Source organism: Sitophilus oryzae, unplaced genomic scaffold, assembly GCF_002938485.1.
Source record: "Sitophilus oryzae breed Bouriz unplaced genomic scaffold, Soryzae_2.0 scaffold_1441_pilon_pilon, whole genome shotgun sequence".
Taxonomy (NCBI): Eukaryota; Metazoa; Arthropoda; class Insecta; order Coleoptera; family Curculionidae; genus Sitophilus; species Sitophilus oryzae.
In genome coordinates, this window is record NW_022146106.1 from 1,098,984 (window position 1) to 1,120,294 (window position 21,311).

The 21,311-nt window shown below is 32.1% G+C and overlaps 1 protein-coding gene across 2 annotated transcripts; it reads left to right on the forward strand.

Moving 5' to 3' along the window:
- Positions 1–185: 185 nt before the first annotated feature.
- LOC115876967 lies at positions 186–19,749 on the forward strand. 2 transcript variants are annotated; one of them, XM_030893014.1, is made up of 9 exons: positions 186–336; positions 761–886; positions 1,575–1,748; positions 7,597–7,705; positions 8,126–8,300; positions 8,405–8,513; positions 15,151–15,328; positions 15,490–15,641; positions 18,698–19,749. In XM_030893014.1, exons 2-9 carry the CDS (start codon positions 782–784, stop codon positions 18,809–18,811), a joined length of 1,116 nt encoding a protein of 371 aa, XP_030748874.1. In that variant the 5' UTR covers positions 186–336; positions 761–781; the 3' UTR covers positions 18,812–19,749. The 2 variants fall into 2 exon arrangements, with proteins under 2 accessions (XP_030748874.1, XP_030748875.1); XM_030893015.1 differs by lacking the exon at positions 186–336 and adding an exon at positions 488–667.
- The last annotated feature ends 1,562 nt before the right edge of the window (positions 19,750–21,311 follow it).

The window sequence follows — 21,311 nt, forward strand, 5'->3', positions numbered from 1 at the left end:
CTGGATCAGAAACACCTAGCTCTTCTCCTTCTAAAACATGGCCACTTCTCTTTACATCATTCAGCCAGCACCTTATATTATATATGATCATGCTTAAAACGAACTACGCCTCTATGCTTCATATCTTTGACTTCATATATGGACCTCATATCTATATATCTATGGACATAAAATAATTTTTTGACAGTTTGACAGTATTTGACAGAAAAAAAGTTTGCGATTGGCATCTTTGTTGGATGTTTCTTTGTTTTATTACGTTTATTTGGATTATTCTCTTTTATACTAAATTTAAAAGTAAATGTTAAATTAGAAGCAAACACTCAAAGCATCAAACAGGTAATTTATTTTATATAGATATACGGACAATTTGCCATATCTTATCAGGGAAAAAATATATCTTCACATACTTCAGTAAATATTCAAAATTATTCCACCAAATGCAACAAAATATTAGAACTCGAACCAAATTATTCTCATATCGGTAAGAGTTTTGACACATTATCGGTGGTTAACTTTTTTTATCCGATTTTCTAAATTTTTTATTTGTTCATAGGTAAATAAGCAATTATAGTTGTTTAAGCTAGTTTTTAAGTAATTACAGACTTCAGTTGTTTTTCTCTTTTTATGCAATCAAAAGTTGAAATTTTAATTTCTATTGCAAGACAAAGTAAGTAAATAATGTAAAAAACATTTAAAGCATTGTAAAACCATGTAAAGTAAAGCATTAGCTCTGGCATTAGTAAATCATTTAATTTTTCAGAATAATCAACAAATTATTGAGATGCTAGCCTGCAATTGTTTGAACATAACAATTGAGTTTGAAAGAAATGATGACACAGTTGCTAAAGAACTGTTACATGATGAGAATTGTGATTTTTTAGATCAGGTAATAATCTTTTTAGGTAATTGTTTTTTAATGATCTATGACATTTTTGAGGACCATTCGTCATTTATAACATAGAAAACAAATTAGTGTAGTAGTTAAATTTAATTATGCTTCAGTTATTCTTGCTATTATATTAATTTAAAAGAAAAATGTGAGAAATATGAACACTTCTTGTACTTTGAAAATATTTTATTAATAATCAAAGCTAAAAGTATAAAGTAAAAAAAAGCATTTAGTAGGCAAATACCAAGCATTAGACATTATTAACTATTAATACAATTTTTAATAGTGACATATTTATATGTAAGATTTGTTTTTTCCATGTATTTACAAGTTATATGTAATATGAGGTATTATGCCACACTTTATACAGGCATATACAAAAATAGATTTTAAATTTTTTATCTAAATATTCCCTAAATCTATTTTTTTTCTCATAATATTGGAAAGAAATATGAAAATAAACTTTAGCTCTATCTTTGACACACCTTGTGCATGCCAGACTGATTGGCAAACAATCTAACAAGTTCTAAAGTACCAATGAGCCTCCCATTATGCATGCCAGACTGATTGGTACTTTAGAACTAGTTCATTCACATCAAGTATATTACTAAATAAATATTAACTTATCAGTCTGCATTAATACCAAAAAAATTAACATTGTATGAGTTAAAACATTTTTTTACAGAATGATTGGTTAGTAGGAAGACTTGTAAGCATTAAAAAGCTGTATGCTGGTCTAGTATTTAATTATTCTATAGGCTTATGGACAATATCACGATGTATAAATTGTAATATTCAAACTTATGCAATTCATAGAGACAGAGGCACTTCATGTGGTTTAATAAACTCCAAATTGCAGGTAATTAGAAATTATATATTATAAATATGTAAATGTCTAAGTATTTTGATATTTATCATTACAGACATTATTATTTTTAACTAATATTAAATTTGCTGATACATAAAAAATGCAAAAATATATTTAATATCTAAGAAAAATGCTTATAATTTGGTTTAGTTAATTTATGTACACACAAACAAAACAATAGGAACAAATAATATCAAATTCTTGCTTATATGGTTTCTGTGAATTTATAAAGAAACTCCTTGATTAGTAATAAATTGTGATATTTGAAGGAAAATCTCAGTTAGTTGTTAAAAAATGCAAAGGAAATGTTATAGACGTGTCGAAATAGATCTGACTAAACTTATCTTTGTCTATAATTTTTTGTCATGTAGTGTATTTCGTATATTTAAGTAAACCAAACATTGATTAAACCAGCTTTTCTTTTGTCTGCTTCTTTTACTACTTAATAGTTTGTCTAAAGATAGAATTCTGGCAGTGACAGATGTCTGTCATTTTAATTTAGAAGTAACTTATTGTTCGTCAATTATGTTCTCTGTTGAAATTATCCCTTTTCTTATTAGAAAAACTTTACTTAATATTTGAAAAATGAAACATGGAATGTACTAATTTGCCCCAACATTTTGTTAAATATTCAATTATATATTTTGAATTTAATTTTTCAATATAATATACTATAGTCTGTCCAAAAGATGGTAGTGGATGATAGAAAAATCTACTTTTGAATTAAAATAACTAACAAGTGCCAAAACACAAACACCAAATAATGAAACATATCAAATATTGTATGATCAAAAAAAGTTGAATCAAGTTGGCTTGTAAATGACAGTTGATGACTTTTGCCATATAATTTATATATTAAATGCCAACGATCTTATTTTCCTTTTCCAAGCCAACTATGACGACGTTTTATGACTATGGTAGATATTTTAATCATTTATTTTTCCAGCTAGATGCTAAGCAATTCGTCTTCAACATTATTTTAAAATAAACATAGCACTAACTCATTGACATCGACTAATAAAAAAATTCCAGTTTGTTGTGTTTCATGTTTTGTTGAATTCTAAAAACTAGGATCAAGTGGTGTAAAGATGAGACATTTTTTAAAAATTTTAGTTTTTTTTTTAGTTACAACCATTTAAATACAAAAGTATTTTTTCTATAAAAGGAATTTGGTGCTAACAAAATTATTTCAAAAGTAAAAATATACCAAAAGTATCTTTAAACAAGTCAGTATGCAGAAAAGTGTGCCTCAGATTTTACCCATAATAAGTCTAAAAATAAGACATACTAAAACGTATATTTAAAGGCCCTGCTATTGTTTATATTAAATGCTGACATATAGATGAGAGTAGAAAGAGAAACATTATACATTGATTCTTTTTTGCGGGAAAAAAACCATCATGGGGACATGGTATGACAACCGAACTAGTGTCAGACTATTACTGACTAAAACAACCCTCAGAACCTTTATGTGTCTCCCGGAACCATAGCATTAATTCAGAACGAGGGTTCTATGTAGATGTTCTGTTCTATGTAGCTGGTTTGGACCTATCGGATCATACATTCTCTCTTCTTTTTTCCATAAGGATTTCCTTAGCCATTTTGCTTATTTCCTTCCAAACTATTTCGTTCTTCAGCATGGTGTCGATTAGGTTATCTGGTGTTAGTGTACCCACTTTCTCTTCTACAGCATGTCTAATAAAGCTCCATCTTGCGCAATGGAAAAATGTGTGTTCGACATTGTCAACCAGTTCGCAGTAACGACCGTAACGAAGTATTCGTATCCCTAAGCTGAAAGCGTTTAAAATAAGCTTCAAAGTATCCATGTCTGGATAACACTTGTGTTAGGTAGAAGTCAACTTCGCCATGACTTCTGGAGACCCAGGACTCTATATTGCATATAAGACATCTTGTCCAGCTTGCTGTGGTTTCTTCATTAGACCACTCTTCTTGCCATATCTTCATCATGTTCTCATATGATACTTGCTTTTTTCCTCTCCCTTCATTTTCCAGCTCTGCTCGATGAACGGCTAATAGATGTATTGGCGGGGTTCTTCTTATAATCAGTAAAGCACTTGTTGACGTAGTCCGAAAAGCGCATGCAATTCTTATCGCCGCCATTCTTTGTACCCTTAAAAAAGCGTTTCTATGAACTTTTGTCTCATCGCTTCTATCCACATACTTGCTCCATATAGCACTATGGACTAAGCTACTACTGATGATAGAAGTCTTCTGTTATTTTCTTTAGGGCCGCTTATATAGGGCATTATTCTTGAGAGGGCCTAACCAAAAGTATCTGTATACTAACTTAAAAAAGTCAGTATACAGAAAAGTGTGTCTCATACTTAAAATATGTTTAAAGGCCCTGCTATCGTTTATATTAAATGCTGACGTAGACGTAAAGATGAGACTAGAAGGAGAAACATTATACATAGAAATTTATCTTTTTTATTAGTAGATCTCAAATAAAAAAAATCTACATTGATAAAAAGGTCACCTACATATATAATTCAAATCAAAATACAGTAAAATTACACCGTCGCAAAACATTTATAAACTGAAAGTGTAAAACAATAATTTTATTAAATTAAAAACAAAGAAAAATATTATACATTGTACACCTGGATTTATACAACTTGATTTACCTACCCGTTGGGTATTTACCCACCGCCCATCACTGTTCGCACATGGGTGGCACCTAATAATGAATTGGTCATCAACTAACAAGTCAGCTATCTTTATTCTTGTCCGACATGTTAAAATACAGTCTACAGATAGCAAACGATCTCCAAAAATAGTAGAAAATTCAGCCTTTCAATTAAAAGGAACAAACCAACACTGTCACTCTCATATACATAATATTGCAAAATAAGAAACACTAAATCACCACAATACACCAAAACACTTTTACTTTTACACTGGACGCGCGTTTCGCTAACCATGTTAGCATCATCAGCAGATGATTATAAACTGTCTGATTATATCTGCTGATGATGCTAACATGGTTAGCGAAACGCGCGTCCAGTGTAAAAGTAAAAGTGTTTTGGTGTATTGTGGTGATTTAGTGTTTCTTATTTTACTGTGTAACACCAAAGGTTCCAACCCTCAACTGTAATATACATAATATTGTATATTTTTATATTATTTTACTGGGAGACTGTTGCTTACTAGAAGTCAAACGTTTGTTAGACAGTTAATTTGATTACTGGCCTAACAATACAAATAATTGCCTTAGGTTTATTTATCTTTTAAGCCTTGTTCTCAAAACTAAGTCGAAACGCTAAGCGATAGTTTTCGGAAAAAGGTTTTAGACAGTGGCGGCGATAGGCGTCGGCGACCGTCGAAAGCCCTGTCCCTGAGGTGGCTTTGCAAAAAAGTTGTCATTCAAGTTATTTTTTTTGTAATTCGTATTTATTATTTTATCTATAGGAATCTAGTAGTATTTTATGATAATATTTATTATTGAAACATAAGGACGTGTATATTTGTCATTATCATTTTTGTCGTTATTTAATTAATAATAATTGCTATTACAGGCATTGAATAAAAATACTAAGGATTTGACGTTATCAGATACGATTTTAAAAAGTTTTATTTGATATATTTGAATTCGCGTTATTTGATGTTATGTTTTGCTAATTTTTCAATAGGATATATGCAAAGTGTACAAATTTAAAAATAAATTGTGTCAGGACTTGAATTTGAGTTAGATTTCTGTAAATCTTAGAAAGAGGGTTTAACAATAGTTACTTGCGAAGCATGCTAAGGCTTCTAGACATTTCACTAATAAATATTTCTATGTATATGTTACAAGTAAACCATTCAATTATTACTACTACTACTGCCATTACTCGCTGACGAGTATTTGACACGCATCAGATGGTTACGCAAGGCGTTTTCTTTCATAGGCTTTTCTGTGACTGAAAAGCCCGATACGTGAGGTTATCTTTCTTCCACACTCCGGACATTCAAAAATCTCATTGCTGTGTTGCCTCTTTACTTTTTGTTTGTCGCTGTTAACTGAGTTTACGATGTTTTTCCATTGCGTTCTATGTTCTATTGTGTGCCGCTTCTTCCCACTGATTCTGCATGCTGATCTGCTTTAAGTTTTCGTGGAAAATATCCTTATACAGAGTTGTCCACCCGGTTTCCTCTTACCGTCTACAAGCTCACCGTAAAGAAGGGATTTTGGTATAATAGGCGGTTTTCTTGCATCCTGCATACGTGACCAGCCCATCTTAAGTATTTGATTCTTAAGAGTTATCTAAGTTGCCTCTGTTGCAACTTGTTTAATGCGTTCATATGTTGGCGGTACGGCACCCAGGTTTCGCTTTTATACAGGGTGGTCCGAACTGTATTCCGGAAACTTCGGCAACATATTCTGCAGAGAAAAATAAGTAAAAAAGTTCGTATTAATGTATGTCCTAAAATGCTTAGTTTCGGAGATACAGGGTGTAGAAGTTTCATTTTTATTTCGATTTTTTCCAACTAATTTCTGAAGTAACGTCAATATTTGAATGAAAATTGGTGGATGGTTGTTTTTTGACATGATAAATTTGATTTTGATGTCAATACGACTCCCATTTGTAGGTGGTGCCACCTACATGTGCTTTAACTGTTTTGAAGAGTAATAACTCTTCGTCGGTACCTGTATAAAACTACTGAGTAAAAATATATTGCTCTTGAGGCGCTGCTAATCCTATGCTGAATTTCTGAGTCGATATTGGCCTTTTCCGAAATTAAACTGCTGAGGTAATTAAATTCCTACATATTCCAATAGTTCTCCGATTTGTATAGCATTGTTGTGATCTTCCGGAGGAGTACACATGATTTTAGTTTTATTGATGTTCAGCTTAAGGCCCAAAGCCTCGTAAGCTCAGCTATATCTGTTCAGCATTCCTTGTAACTGCTGTCACGTTTTTGCAACTAGAGCGCATTCATCAGCGTATTGAACTTCTGTAATAAATTTTGTACGTGTTTTTGTGGAGTCTTTTTATGTTGACCTTTTATACCGTATGATCGAGAAAGAACGGCGTCAGCGATGGCTATGGAATGAAGATCGCTGTCATTTTATATGTAAATTTATATGGGAAATGTCATCGATGTTCATTTCCCAGCCTTGGAATAAACTAATTATATTTTCTATTCGTACATTTTCGTATTTATTTCCTCCTTGTCAAAAATAATTGGGATAGGTCAATTTGACTTGTTGGGTCCATTCTTGTCTATTGTTGGCTATGCGAGCCCAAATTATTCCTGCTAATGTCCTAATATCATGGTCCCATCTCAGGTCTGGTCTTCTATGTCTCTTAATTCCTTTTGGGTACCTGCTGTACTTTTTGGTGTCCATCTGTTGTCCATCCTTTTTGCCAGGTGTTTGCCCATGCCACTTGAGGGATTCGATTCTGTGGATGACATAGGTAATAGTGTGTCTATTGTCGTATCCACTCTACTCTTTTACCGTCTTTCTTGGTTATTCCCAGCATATTTCGTCCACTGAGCGTTCTGAGGCCTGCACTTTCCTGCAATGTCCGTTTTAAGTGTCCAGGTTTCTCATGCACAGGTCATGACTGGTAGTACACGTTGGTCGAAGGTATTTAAGCCAGCCATATTAAAGCTCCATGGTCTTTTAATTCTCCTTGGTCTTTTAATTCAATGCCTATAGTACAATTTTAAAATTAATGTGTAATTATTACTAGTGTATGAATCAACTCGAATGTTTTAACATTTATTTGGTTACTAACTGGAAAATGACGTCACCATTTCGTCTAGCGCCGCCACTGGCTTTAGAAAACAAGATCCATCAGCTTCTTCACCTAATATAAACAATTTTCTATAGAATGAAGAGGCTATAAACAATATAAAATCTAGCAACTTATTTTCGAACATATTTCAAATTGTTGTTAACCCCATTGACATTGGAGCTGACAATGCAGGTGTAGATACATGTAAGTTCAAAAATGAACTTATTATTTATCTTATTGAATTAATAATTTTATTAGTATACAATGCCCAGTAAGGTCTCCTCATCTTTTTAAATTATAAAAAAGTTCAACTATAATAATAAAGTATCGAGAAATAAGTTAATTATTAATTGAGAAAACATTCTCGTGTCCTATATGAGCCTATTAAACTCTTAAGTTATTAAAGTAGTAGTAAAGCAAATTATTCACATAATGGGGCTTTATTCTGGGCTTTGTATATGTTAAATTGATGTTAAATTTGCTTTATAATATTAAATAACTTTTATAATCATTAAAAATATAATCAAATATAATAAAAAAATATATTTAATTGTGTGAGAACATCTGTTATGGAAAAAAATCTTAATATTTTGACAATTTTTTTAAAAGTAATAGCGTTTTCAGATCTTACAAAAGATGTTGGAAATATTCTTGAAAGTATTAATGATGTTGTTACAAATTACATAAGAAAAGAAGAAGTCTCCGTAGAAGAAAAAATAAGAAAATTTACTGAAGAAGAATATGAACGTCTTAATGATGCAAAGAATAAAGCATTTAAGGAAAGGGCAGCTTTAGTTAGGTAAATAATATAATATTGTCTCATATGAGTATACATAAAAAATATTTAAATTAATCAAAAAGAAAAGCAAAGCATACATAATTAAATGATTTATTTATTTATAGGATTATTCAAAATGCGGCCAAAGAGGCTAATATTTGTAAGTCTCCTAAATCTTTGAAAAGCTCTGGATTGTTTTCTCCAGCCAACTGTTCTATACCTAGTAGCCCAGTGGTGAGTAGATCATTAGTTGTCATTAGTTTATTGAGGTGGGGATAATTTTTCGCCATTTTTTAAATTTATTGACTAAATAATGATAAGGTCATGCTTTTGCAACTAAAAAACGGTTACTTTTATATTGTTCAATTTTAACTAACGCTTAAATATGGCAATAAAATTTTATTAGCCCCCCATACACGAGAAGGACCGGCCTGCGGATCCGACCTTTCGACAGTCCGTTTCGAACAGTTAAATGTCCTACAGGATTCTGCAATAGTGCGTCAGACATCTGTAGCTCCTAGAATAAAAAACTTGAGAATTTTGTTTAAGTGCAAACTTAAAGTATGTACGAAAATGTATTTTAGGAAAATATTTTAACTTCTATATGGTAAAATACTAGAGAAACATCACTGGGTGTGGCTTTGATAAAAAATTACTGTGGAAAATGCCATATGAAATATAAAACCGCGGATATCTGTGAAACCGTTAAAAATTTTGAAATACTCATTTAATATATACTCAATTTTCATTTTTTAATTCTCCATCTATTAAAAAAAAATAATATACAGGGTGTTATATTTAAAAAAATGGAAGAAAAATTATTTTATATTTTAGAAAGTTTGGCGTAGAATTTTGAACACCCTTTATGATTTACGATTACCATATTTATAGCAAAGTTAAGTACAGATCATCTAAAGTAAATACCTAATATAGTTTTGATTTCAGGACAGTTCTTGTATTTTTAATAACCTTTTTAAGAAAGGCTGAAAAAAAAATAGTTTTTATTTTTTTATTAATATCTCTGAAACTACGAAATCTATTTACCCATATCATAGGATTATGTAAAGTTCTATTAAAAAAAATCATCCCGATCCACTCACACTTTTTTGAGCCCCCCTATAGAAGTTAAAATATTTTCCTGAAATACATTCTAGTACATACTTTAGGTTTGAACTTAAGCAAAATTCTCAATTTTTTATATTCTAGGAGCTACAGACGCCCGACGCACTATTGCCGAACCCTGTATGTGGTAAAAAAAGAAACAAAAAGTATAGATAAACTTTTTAAATTGAATTAATTTAATTTAAATCGAAATAAATAAAATACTTGATAAGATATAAGGAAATAATCAAAGTGGAGTAGCTGTTTGATCACTCTATGAGTATATTTAATTATTTTGGGCATCTTGAACTAGAGTATCAAAGTGTATTTTATTGTAAAGAATTTCAACTTTTTTCATAAGTTTATTTTTAAAATAGGTACAATTTACCTAAAAAAACTGGTATATGCGCCTAACTATAAATTGAAGGGGTGGCTGCAATAACCAGGCAGCTCCACTTTTTATTGAAAATTAGATATTTAATGAATTCCTCTTTAAACAAAATTGGCCTATCGTTTCCTGAAACAATCAGTTTTCTCAATACCGGGTGCGTCTCAAAAGTGGCTCACTCCTATAACTTTTTTTTTCCGTTAAAAAAACGAGATTTGGTATGTTACTATATGACAGAAATTGGGATTGATTGATGTACTCAATTGTTTTCGGTCACTTCCTGTTTCACCGGAAACGACTACAACTTTTGATTTTTAAATGGCACCCACGGTATTTTTTTACTTTCTTCGATAGAAAATAACACTCTGAATAGAATGACATATCATATGTCAACTTTTGACATTTTTGCATATGGTTTATTTAAAATTATAACTTGTATCAAATTATTCGTAAAAAATTTTTTTTTCTAAATATGCTAATGAGCCACCCTCGTTCCATTTGAAAAAATTAAGATATGATTAAAAATACGATTTCAGCATTTTCTAACTGGCCAGGATAAGATACTAAAAACATTAGACGATCAAATCTATTTTTCCAAGGCTCCTTGATTAAGAATTAGTGATTTTAACATAGCCATGGCACTTTAGATTGAATTTTAAAATACGATTTATTAAGCGAGAATATCAAAAGTTGACATATGATATGTCATTCTATTCAGAGTGTCATTTTCTATTGAATAAAGTAGAAATATAGCGAAGGTGCCATTTAAAAACAAAAAGTTGTAGTCATTTCCGGTGAAAAAGGAAGTGACCAAAAACAATTGAATACGTCAATCAACCCTAATTTATGTCATATACTAACATACCAAATCTCGTTTTTTTATTCGAAAATAAAAAAAGTTATAGGGGTGAGCCACTTTTGAGACGCACCCGGTATAACAGTACATAAATGGCGACTTTAGTTGAAGCTGCCTTGCGCTGGGTTTGCAGCGACAACCGAGCAGCTCTTTTTCGATTTCCCACAAATTTATTAAAATGAAGCTGCCTGGTTATTGCAGCCACGCCTTTAATTGAAAGACAATCAAAATGAATAAAGGCGTAACATGAATTTAATAAAAACGGAACAATATGAACTGATCTCACACCTTGAAGCGCATATTAGAATAATAATGACATAACCTTTAACGATCGCCATAGATGATCGCAGAACCTTTGATTAAAAAGATTGAAGAAGCAGCATATTAAAAAACTTAGATCGAACGCGACGGGGACCTAAAATGGCGGAATTCTGGTTATCAGTGTCGTTCTATGTTATTCAAAACGTACAAAAATTGACTGTAGGGTAGACTCAATAATTTGTTGTTTAATTTTACGTTGCCAATAAATGTTGGTAGTTATTAAAATTGTTATAAAAATATATAATTCCGAGTATAATTCTAATAAAAATAGATAAGTTATAATAATTATTTAATAACAAGGTGCCCGGTGGCGTAGAGGTACAGGCGCTCTACACAAAAGGTCTCTTTGGTTTTTTCTATAAAAGCGTTCCTTTAAAAGTTATTCGCGGTCAAAGTTATGCACATAGTTTATAATCAAATTATCAAATTCATTCACTGCCAATTTTAATTGCGTCTTTTTATTTTGACTAAAAAAGGATCTAGAGCCATACTTTTTTCAATAAAACAATATTTCTTTACCAACTTTAATATGGAAAACTAATATTGCGCCATCTATGATCAATTAATCAAAACTATAATTTAAGGTTATTGTTTCATTGCCTATCAGATGCCTATCAGTGTTCGTAAATACATGTGTGTCAGTTGAAAAGAATGAACAAATTTCGAGTGGTTTTTATCCTAAATATTACTTGTATCGAATTATCTTCATTAACTTAACGTAATTAATTAATAATTTAATTTAATTTAATTTAATTAATTAATCATTTAATTTAAATAAATTAATTAATCATTTAATTTAAATAAATTAATTAATAATTTAATTTAATTAATTCGGTACAAGTAATATTTAAGATAAAAACCACTCGAAATTTGTTTATTCTTTTCAATTGACACACATAGTTATATACAAACACTGAAAAACCTTTGAATAAGAAAACTAAAGCTTGATTTTCATGCGTCCGTTATCCGTTGATACGATGGTCCGATATTAATTTTATTGGTTGACTTTAAAGACTTCAATTGGTTAGAAACGGTTAACCAGTCGAAGTCTTTAAATTCAACCAATAAAATGAATATCGTATCGTCGGACAACGGATGCATGAAAATCAAGCTTAAGGAAGGAGCATAATGCTATAGTAAACGCCACGAATGTTTGGGAGTGATTCATCGGTCGCAAAGATCGGTCGCTACCATGTGAACTAATCTGTTCAAGGTCACATAAAACTTAATTCCAGTGCCGTGGTGTTTCAAGTCATATAATAATCAATATATAATCTGTTGTAATTTGTTGTTTTAACTGTCAAAGTCTTGTCAAAACATATATTTGGTTATAAATATAAAATGGAATGCCCCATTGGTCGCATTGCAAGCACACCAATGGACTGACGCACAAAAACGAATCAATCAAAGAAACGCGATATAGTATCGTCTTTGTCAATCACGCTAACATTTTAGAATAAGTAGGATGAGCGCAGGCAGATGATTAGACCGGGGCGGGCCTTTAAAAACCTACGTCTGTGGTAAAAATTTACGTTTTTAATGTAAAAATGATAGCGTGCGTATCGATTCTAACTTCATCAAGCGATGAATCACTCCCAAACATTCGTGGCGTTTACTATATCCATGTATTCACGCGTGGTGGGCGGAAAAAGGACTCTAGGGTGGGGATCCTTGACAGTTCTGTTTGACGATTCATTTGACACATTTGAATTTGATTTGACATTTTGTGGATTTGTCAGTCTTTACGGAGCTTATTTTGTTATTTTTTTTATTCTACTACTGATAGTTGTATAAAGGTAGTAAATCTAGATGGAAATTGCGGCAGAACTTAAATTAACAGTGACACTATCGCGATTTATCGAAAAAGACTCTAAAATAGTTGGTTGTGTAGCGTGCGTTAAATCTCGGTAAAAATCGAGTGAAATAATGGAACAACTTTTCGCTAGTAAGTGACTATATAATATAGGGTGGCCTATCGAAAATGTTCCGCAAGGCATAACGGCCAGGGTAATTTTTTTTTTCAGAAAATTCAAAAACACGTCAATTTTGTTTCTGAGGGGGACAACTTTTGCCCCAAAAATGATTGCAAAATCTTCAACCCTCTAAGCGGCGGTGTGATCCCCCAATTTTTTTCAAATGGGAAGCGGGGTAAAGTGGTACCGCAATGGAAAGGGCTTTCTATTCTCTATACTTTCCGGCTTCGTTTTTGAAAATCGGTCGAGTCATTGAGAAAATATGAAGGATTGAAATTTGAAAAGTTTATTTAAACATTTATCAGAGTAAACGATAAGGATAAATTCCTTCGACCGATTTGCTTTTTTTTCTTATTATTTCTAGATGTTTACGCATTTTTTCACTTGTCACAAGGTTGAACGATCAGGTGCGGTAGTTGCTAGATAGCTGTTCTGTGACTTATGCGTTGTTCTTCTCAATATCGTTAAAATTTTTAACAATTATGGTGGACTCACTTGCAGAAAAAGTGGAAATAATCGAACTTTATTTTAAAAATATTGAATGTGGCAATCGGGTTGCGCAGATATTCAATGAACGCCATCCTGACAAACACCATTATGGCAAAATTGTTCGCGAGTTAGTAGCAAAATTTCGCGAAACCGGTTCCGTTATGAATAAAAAGAGGCAGAGGGAAAATCCTGTAGAAAATGAAGCTATGGAGGTATTCGTATTGGGCCAAGTTGCCATGGATAGTACGCTGAGTACAAGAAACTTAGCCAATGAGACCGGCGTGAATCGTACAAGTGTCCAAAGGATATTAAAAAAATACAAGTTCCACCCGTACAAAATTCAGTAGGTACAAGAACTCAACGAAGACGATTTTGATAGAAGCCTGCAATTTTGTGAAACTATGAGTAAACAAGTGGCGAATGATAATAATTTCCTATTTAATGTGTGTTTTTCGGATGGGAAATTTCTCAGAAATTGGATGTGTGGGCTGGTATTTTTGGAAATTCTGTTGTGGGTCAGTTTAACGATATTGAGAACTTCAACGCACAAGTCACATAACAGCTATCTAGCAACTATCGCACCTAGAAACTATCGCACCTAGCTATCGCAACTATCGCACCGTAAACATCTAGAAATAATAAGAAAAAACAGCAAATTGGTAAAAGGAATTTATCCTTATCATTTACTCTGAAAAATGTTTAAATAAACTTTTCAAATTTCAATCCTTCATATTTTCTCAAAGATCTTCAAAAACGAGGCGGGGAAATATAGAGAATAGAAAGCTCTTTTCATTGCGGCACCACTTGACCCCCCTTCCCATTTGAAAAAAGGTTGGGGAGATTTACCCCCGCTTAGAGGGTTGAAGATTTTGCAATCATTTTTGGAGCAAATGTTGTCCCCCTCACAAACAAAATGATGTTTTTATGGAAAAAACCAAAGAGACCTTTTTTGTAGAGCTAATTTTCTATTAGAATATGTCTTTGTCGAAGCTGTAGGTTCATTTGCTTTGGAGATAAAAAATTAAATGCAAAAGGTCAGAAAATCTCATGTTATTTAAATGAAAAGTATCATGATTCCGGCATGGTTTAAATTAAAAATTTAGAGCTTTTTTACGTTGGATAATTTTTTTTAGACCAAAAACTAAAACTTCAGAGGGCGACACCAAAAAAAATATCAACTTGGGAAATAACAGACACCCTAGTGTGTAGTCACTTACCAGTGAAAAGATATTCTATAATTTTTTCCTATTTTTTACCGCGACTACCGCACGCTACACAACCAATTATTTTACAGTCTTTTTCGATAAATCGCAATAGTACCACTGTTAATTTAAGTTCTTACAACAATTTCCTTTTAGATTTAGTACCTCTAAACAACTACCAGTTGTAGAGCAAGTAATAAATAACATAAAATAAGCTCAGTAAAGACAAACAAATCCACAAAATTTCAAATCAAATTCAAACGTGTCAAATGAAACGGCAAACAGAACTGTCAAGGATACCCACCTTAGGTCCCCGCCTCCATCTACCATGCAAGAATACATGGATAGCATTATACTCGTTTGTTAATCTTTTTTCTCAAAGGCGATTGCAGTAACGATCGCAGACAGTAAATATATTTTTAGAGAAATGTCAAACTGAAAATTTTAAGATAAAAAAACCGATTACTTTTAAAAAAGGTATCACCTGCTTTTCATTCGCACTAATTTATTTACCCCTCTTCTAAAACTAGAATTTTTTAAGCATATTCCGTTTTCACCAAAGAGGCCAAAGGGTATTGATTCTTTTCCAAAAAGCAACCAAGATTATAGAGACGATCTGCAGTTTAATTTTGAATCAGAGGAGTACACAATTGAAGGCGATTCATTCAGAAATCGAAACTTAGATGACAGTGAAAGTGATGAAGTCGAAGAAGCAGAAGGTATTATATACATATTTATTTTTAAATGTCTTTAATGACATACTATAAGAATTCATAATTTCTTCTCTGTTTTTTTGCATTCTGTGCGGAATTTTCAGTAAGTATTCAGAACATATATGAAACTGGTGTTTTATTTTATTTTTAATTGAATTGCAATTTAGATGTAGTTAATGAGGCAGCTGGAATAAGTATCTTTCAAGGAAAACATAGTCGCTCATCAGGTAGCTTGGCCAAATCCTGTCCCGTTGACATACCAACATTTTCTCCAGTTTCAAGAACCAAGAACAGTCGTGGGGATGATGATTCAGATTTTGTAAGTAAAATCATTTTTATTTCATTTTTATATTGATTGTAAGTTTAAACTACCGTCAATTCAATTATCGTTGATATAATCAAGTAATTATATTTTAAAATATGGAATTTTTGTTAATTGTTTAGCTGTATTTTGAGAAAACCTACATCGTCGGATATTAAACAAACCATCGAACTTTTTATGAGGAATGAAAAAAGTTATAATATTTTAACAAATACAAGAAGTAAAATTTGCAAATTAAGAAAATTATTATTATTCAATTAAAAAAATAGTTAAATTACTATCAAATAAAAATTATCAAAGCAGGGTAGACAGGGTAGTAAATATTGGCAAAATAATAAAATAAACGTAGCATAAATATTTAAGTAATCAATATAATTATTTTTTAAGCTTCATTCAGAACCTCAAAATTAATAGAATAAATCAATTATTTCAATTAAAGTAGAAGTTTGTTCCTCTAAAATCACTGTAAGCATTCACAACAGTTAAAATTAGTGGTAGTAATCTGCAATTAGTGGAAAAAGTTAACAAACTTTTAAGTTTCCCACTAATTATGCTTCAAAACTTGCGAGGAATGTCATTTTGACCTTTGATTATCACCCGTCAAGAGAAATTTGCTTAGAAATCAAATGTTTATTGTTTTATAAGCTAAATATTAGGCTTTCTCTATGGATACAACTGACTACCGCAAGCTGTTACTAGGATATTCTAATAATTTTAATTCGTTTTTTAGACATTGTTAATGATCGTAAACTAAAAAGTATAAAGTGTAATTGAAACCACTAATTTATTCCTCTAATTGCGAGGTTTTTACTCTAAATTGGGAGAAAACGCACGCCCCTGAATTTATCCCAAATCATTAAACAAAAGACTAAAAAAGGAATATGTAAACAAAATTAGCGAGACTTCAAGAGAAGGCGCTTCTGTCTTTTTTGTTTGTTTTCTGTTTCAATATAATGTTTTCCTTTAACATAAAGTAGAGTAATTGTTACCTGGAATAATGGTTTACATTACCGTGTGTCATTAAATTAAATTAAATAGGTTACCTATAACTATCAGAATAATCAGAACACCATAACGTGAACATAATTGATTATTTTAAAATGTGCCTTAATAGGTTTAAGCTGGATTTATAAACTCGCCAGTTGAAGGTCAGTTGACGTTCAAAATGTTCATCACGAGCATTTATAAAGTCAGTTGGTCGAAAAGTTGGCAGATCTTTTTACGTTCAGGGGAGTTCAGAAATGGTCAATATTTCAGTCGTCAGTTCTTGTCGTTTGGCAGTTGGAACGGCAGCCAACCAGTAAGCGCCTGTCAATCACGTGAAGCACAGAAAAGAGATGCATTGGAATTTTACCTTTATTGTTGTTTCATTATTTCTGTTTATATAATGTTTATATTTTGCGCAGTCTTGGATTATTATGTTAGAACTTCAATTGGAAAATATCAAAAGTATTTTTAAATCGAAAGAAAAACGTTCGAAATTTTCACAATTCAAAACCTAACCTACAACCGAAACTGACAGTTTATAAATGCAAAAATTTTGAACCTCAACTGCCACGGACATCCAACTGCAACTGAACGTCAACTCCCGTGTTTATAAATCCAGCTTTACGGTTGAAACTTTGTATTTCAACAGAAAATTCCACAAATTATAACTACACAACTATTAAGGCGGGCGGCCACTGAGAGCGAAACTAAACTAAGCCAAGCGAAGATAAGATTTGTAAAAATCAGCTCCCATACTTTTAAATGCATCAGCGGCCACTTGAGCGAAACTAAACGAAAATATATGAACGAAGATTCAAATCGTAGTTTAGTTTCGCTCGTTTTAGTTTGACACGTTCTTCCAGCGAATTTTTCGCTGCTTTCGATTATATGATAGCAAAGACACAATACGAAAACGCAGCTAACTTAGCTGACTACTGAGCAAAAATCGTTCCCAGTGGCCGATGAAACTTATTTTCGTTTAGTTCCCGTTTGTTTTTATATTCTTAGCTTAGTTTAGTTATGCTGGCAGTGGCCAAGGATACTATAGAGATAAGGATAGTTCGGTTCCTATCTTCCTGCACTGTCAGTTTTTTTACGTTTTCTAGGGACCGAGTTGAAGTTCGCGCTAAAGACTTTAGACAGTGACAGTTATTTTTGCGTTTAACGGACGAGCGCACAGTGCCGCGGAAGTTAAATCTAGCGAGACAAAACCGTTTGATTAGAAATAAGCCAAAAATGTGTACTGATAAGAATAAATAGTAGACATTCCAATTGATATAAAAAAGCATGACTTATTTTTTGGTCGTATATATTCTTTGTATTTCGATACATTTTTATCAACCAAATTTGATCGTTTCCTGCTCAGCAAGGCAGAGATCATACGAAAACAAAATATTTAAAAGTGCTTATACATTTTATTATAAGCCAAATTATGTTGAAGATTGTCAAAGGTATGTATTTTTCTACTGTAGGTATATTATTTGTTAAAATCCTTTGTGCCTTTGTTGGATCGGATGGTATAAAAACGAAACAAAGACTCGTTAAAGGGTTAATTGAAGGGCATTCAAAAGAAGAATTGGGTTTTGCAAGTACTATGAGCTTTAGGGCTAGTGGTAGTAAGGAGCAAGGATGCTGCTGTAATTGTTGAAGCCTTAACTTTGAAGCCTTAACTATTTATTAATAAATTAAGTTTTTAATAAATAAATAAATTTAACCATATAGTTGCTATTATATGCCATATGATATATTAGACCATTTGCTACGTTCTTAGATTTTAAGTCCCAAACATGGCTCCTGAGATTTTGTCCCACTCGAATAACCATCCGCCGTACTGTGGAGCGCTGGTCCCTGCGTGACGTAAGCATCCTTAGAATATATACAGTCCTTGAGCAGTGGCCGCCTGCCTTTATAATACACAACTCAACTTTTTTAAAACTCTGGCGCACAATTCTATTGACTTACCTTTCTTTACCTTAACGGCTTGTTTAAAATCGTTAAACCTCAAACAACTATAAGTATTGTACAAATTTGTAATAATTAATTTTAAATTAATATTATAATTTCAGTCGCCTAACAATGAAATTGATATAGCAGCCAGCATTAAAGCTTTGGCGCGCAGTGTACATGGTGACACTATTTTTGGCGAATTACCACAACCTAGATTCAGCACACAGATCTGACTGCCCTAAGTGTACTAATTGTTGATGTGCTTCCTACTAAAAGTAGAGGTTAACTTTTACCTTAATTTTATCCTAATGTGTCTTTTTTGTTAATTAGGTCGGTTAAGGGAATCTTAAATGGCCTTGCTTAGTATAGGAAATCATCCAAAAGGTAGAAAACTGAATGTGGTACATGTAGTTGTATATCTTACGCTATATTATGTTCTTCTATCTAAACTTCGTATTTGCTTTAAAACGTATTGGCACTCTAGTAAGCACTACTTAATTCAATCACTCTATCATGGTTATTATTAGAAGGAAAAAACGACAAATAAACTTAAGAAGTCTGTGATAAAAATGTTTTATATAAAAATGGAAAAAATAGAATTCCCTTAATTGGCCTGAAATATGCTCATGATATTTGATGTTAATTTGTGTTTTAAAATTGTGTAAAAAAATCGTAAATGTAATCGTTTCCTCACATTTTTAACTTTGTGTTTCTTGTTTTGTAATATTTTAGAGAGTTTGTATTTAATGTCTAAAAGAAACGGCATACAATGTGAAAAATCTCAGGTATTGTATTTAATATTGCAAAACTCTAATCTGTTTACTTTTCAAAACTAGGATTATTGCATTTTCATCTCATTAAAAACATTCTAAAAATTAATAAGTCTGTGCCATAATTCACGTTTTCCTTGTATAATATTTTCATGAAATGAAATTTGGTTTTGCTTAAAGAAGATAGTGTTATCAGTTTCTTTAAATCCTAGTTCTAAAGACAATTTCCATTATTTTCTTTTATTTTTTTGGTGGAAGCTACTAAGTGTATGTGTATACACGAGTGATAAGGAATTTACAAGATGAAAACTGAAACGTACAACTTTATAGTTTGTAATTTTTTAGAATAATGTTTATTAGTTATATTGCAATAGAATAATAAAATGTTCCCCTTAAATAAATGTTTTATTATAATTCCTATTTTTCTAAGAAATATAAATAAAAATGAAGATAAAAACATATTAGGGACCATGCAGGTGTCTAAAATTTCACATATTGGTGAAATAAAAGAGACATTAAGATATTGCAATCTACGTTAGGTTAAATCAACACCAGATTTGGTGGTTAGTAGCGAAAAGTGTCCACAGGGAATTTGTTTTGGAGGAAATGAAAATCATTTAATTGCTGTCCTCCATTCACGCAGTTGTGCAGCTCTGAACTGTTCAAGAACGCGATACTCTCACTCCATTCAATTGAGTCATAAAGTTCAGAACTGTTCCGCACCATATGAAGGCACCAGGCTATTGCACACAGCTCCTTTCAGAACCGTTCTCGAGTAGCCCAGGGCGTAAAGCACTGGAACTTGAAGTTCGCGAATGGAGGACAGCAATTTTATACAGGCTATTTCAAAAAACATGTGCCATCTCTCGTGAGGAGATTCCTAACGCAAAAGTAAGATTTTTTTTTCATATCAACATAGGATTCTGCTTTGTTTCGTGGCCGCAGTGTGTTGTCTTAATTTTTTTTTCGCTTTATTATAATTTTCTTGTAAGTACTTTTAGCGATTCCAATGAAATTTTAAGGGCAAAAGTTGCTATAAATGCGACATATTTTAATGCTAAAAAGTGTGAAACAAAGCAGAATCGGACCTATGTTAATATGAAAAATAAATGTATTTTTACGTGAGGAATCTCCCCACGAGAGATGGCACGTTTTTTGAAACACCCTGTAGAATGCAACACATGAAAACGGCATCACAGTAAGCCTAGAAATATTTTTAGAATTTTGGTTACCCAAGTGATAAACCCCTCGGTTTCTGTCTTACGCATTGGTTTGTTGCCTCTCTTCATGAGTAGATCGGCTTATACCTCACGTACTAGCCTTCTAGGAGTCTTGCATTTCCTCAGATGCATGACGGCATCTCAGGAATATCCGCCATTGTGTCTCTAAAGTAGTGGGAAAACCAATTCCGATACTCTAATATCTACAAGCTTGAGGTAAAATTATTGAACTTTGTATATAGAGTACCATGATTGGTTTGTACACTACCTTGGATCTTATATCTTAAAATTCTTATTGCAGACCATAATACCATCCAGCATGGAACACATTTTTTCCACTGTCTAACTGTCTAGGTATTTTTTGATTTAAGCTTGATTTTCATGCATCGACGATACGATGATACGATATTAATATTAGATAATTTTATTGGTTGAATTTAAAGATTTCGATTGGTTCGAAAATTACGAAGTTTTTAATTTTTTTTTCTATAAATTACGCAGGTTCTGAATTTCAATGCCTTCGTTCATCGGATATACGATTTGCTTGTGATTGATGTCATTTTATATTTTCATTTCCATAACGATTTCGCTGTTTTACTTATAGTCTAAGAGCTAGCAACGTTTGCGAGAGAGAATTTTAAGAAAACTGGTTCTTTAATATATCTTTTGCTATACTCTCCTGAAGAGAGTGCGGGCCGTCTGGATGCAGGTAGACGTTGCGTTCACTACTGCGCATCATATCT

Bases quoted from the DNA above. Each gene is read 5' to 3' on its own strand.
- LOC115876967 (XM_030893014.1), top strand. From the start codon at position 782: ATGCTAGCCTGCAATTGTTTGAACATAACAATTGAGTTTGAAAGAAAT. The intron at 1,749-7,596 runs GTAATTAGAAAT...AATTTTCTATAG, and splicing joins TAATAAACTCCAAATTGCAG to AATGAAGAGGCTATAAACAA. The intron at 8,514-15,150 runs GTGAGTAGATCA...GAATTTTTTAAG, and splicing joins CTATACCTAGTAGCCCAGTG to CATATTCCGTTTTCACCAAA.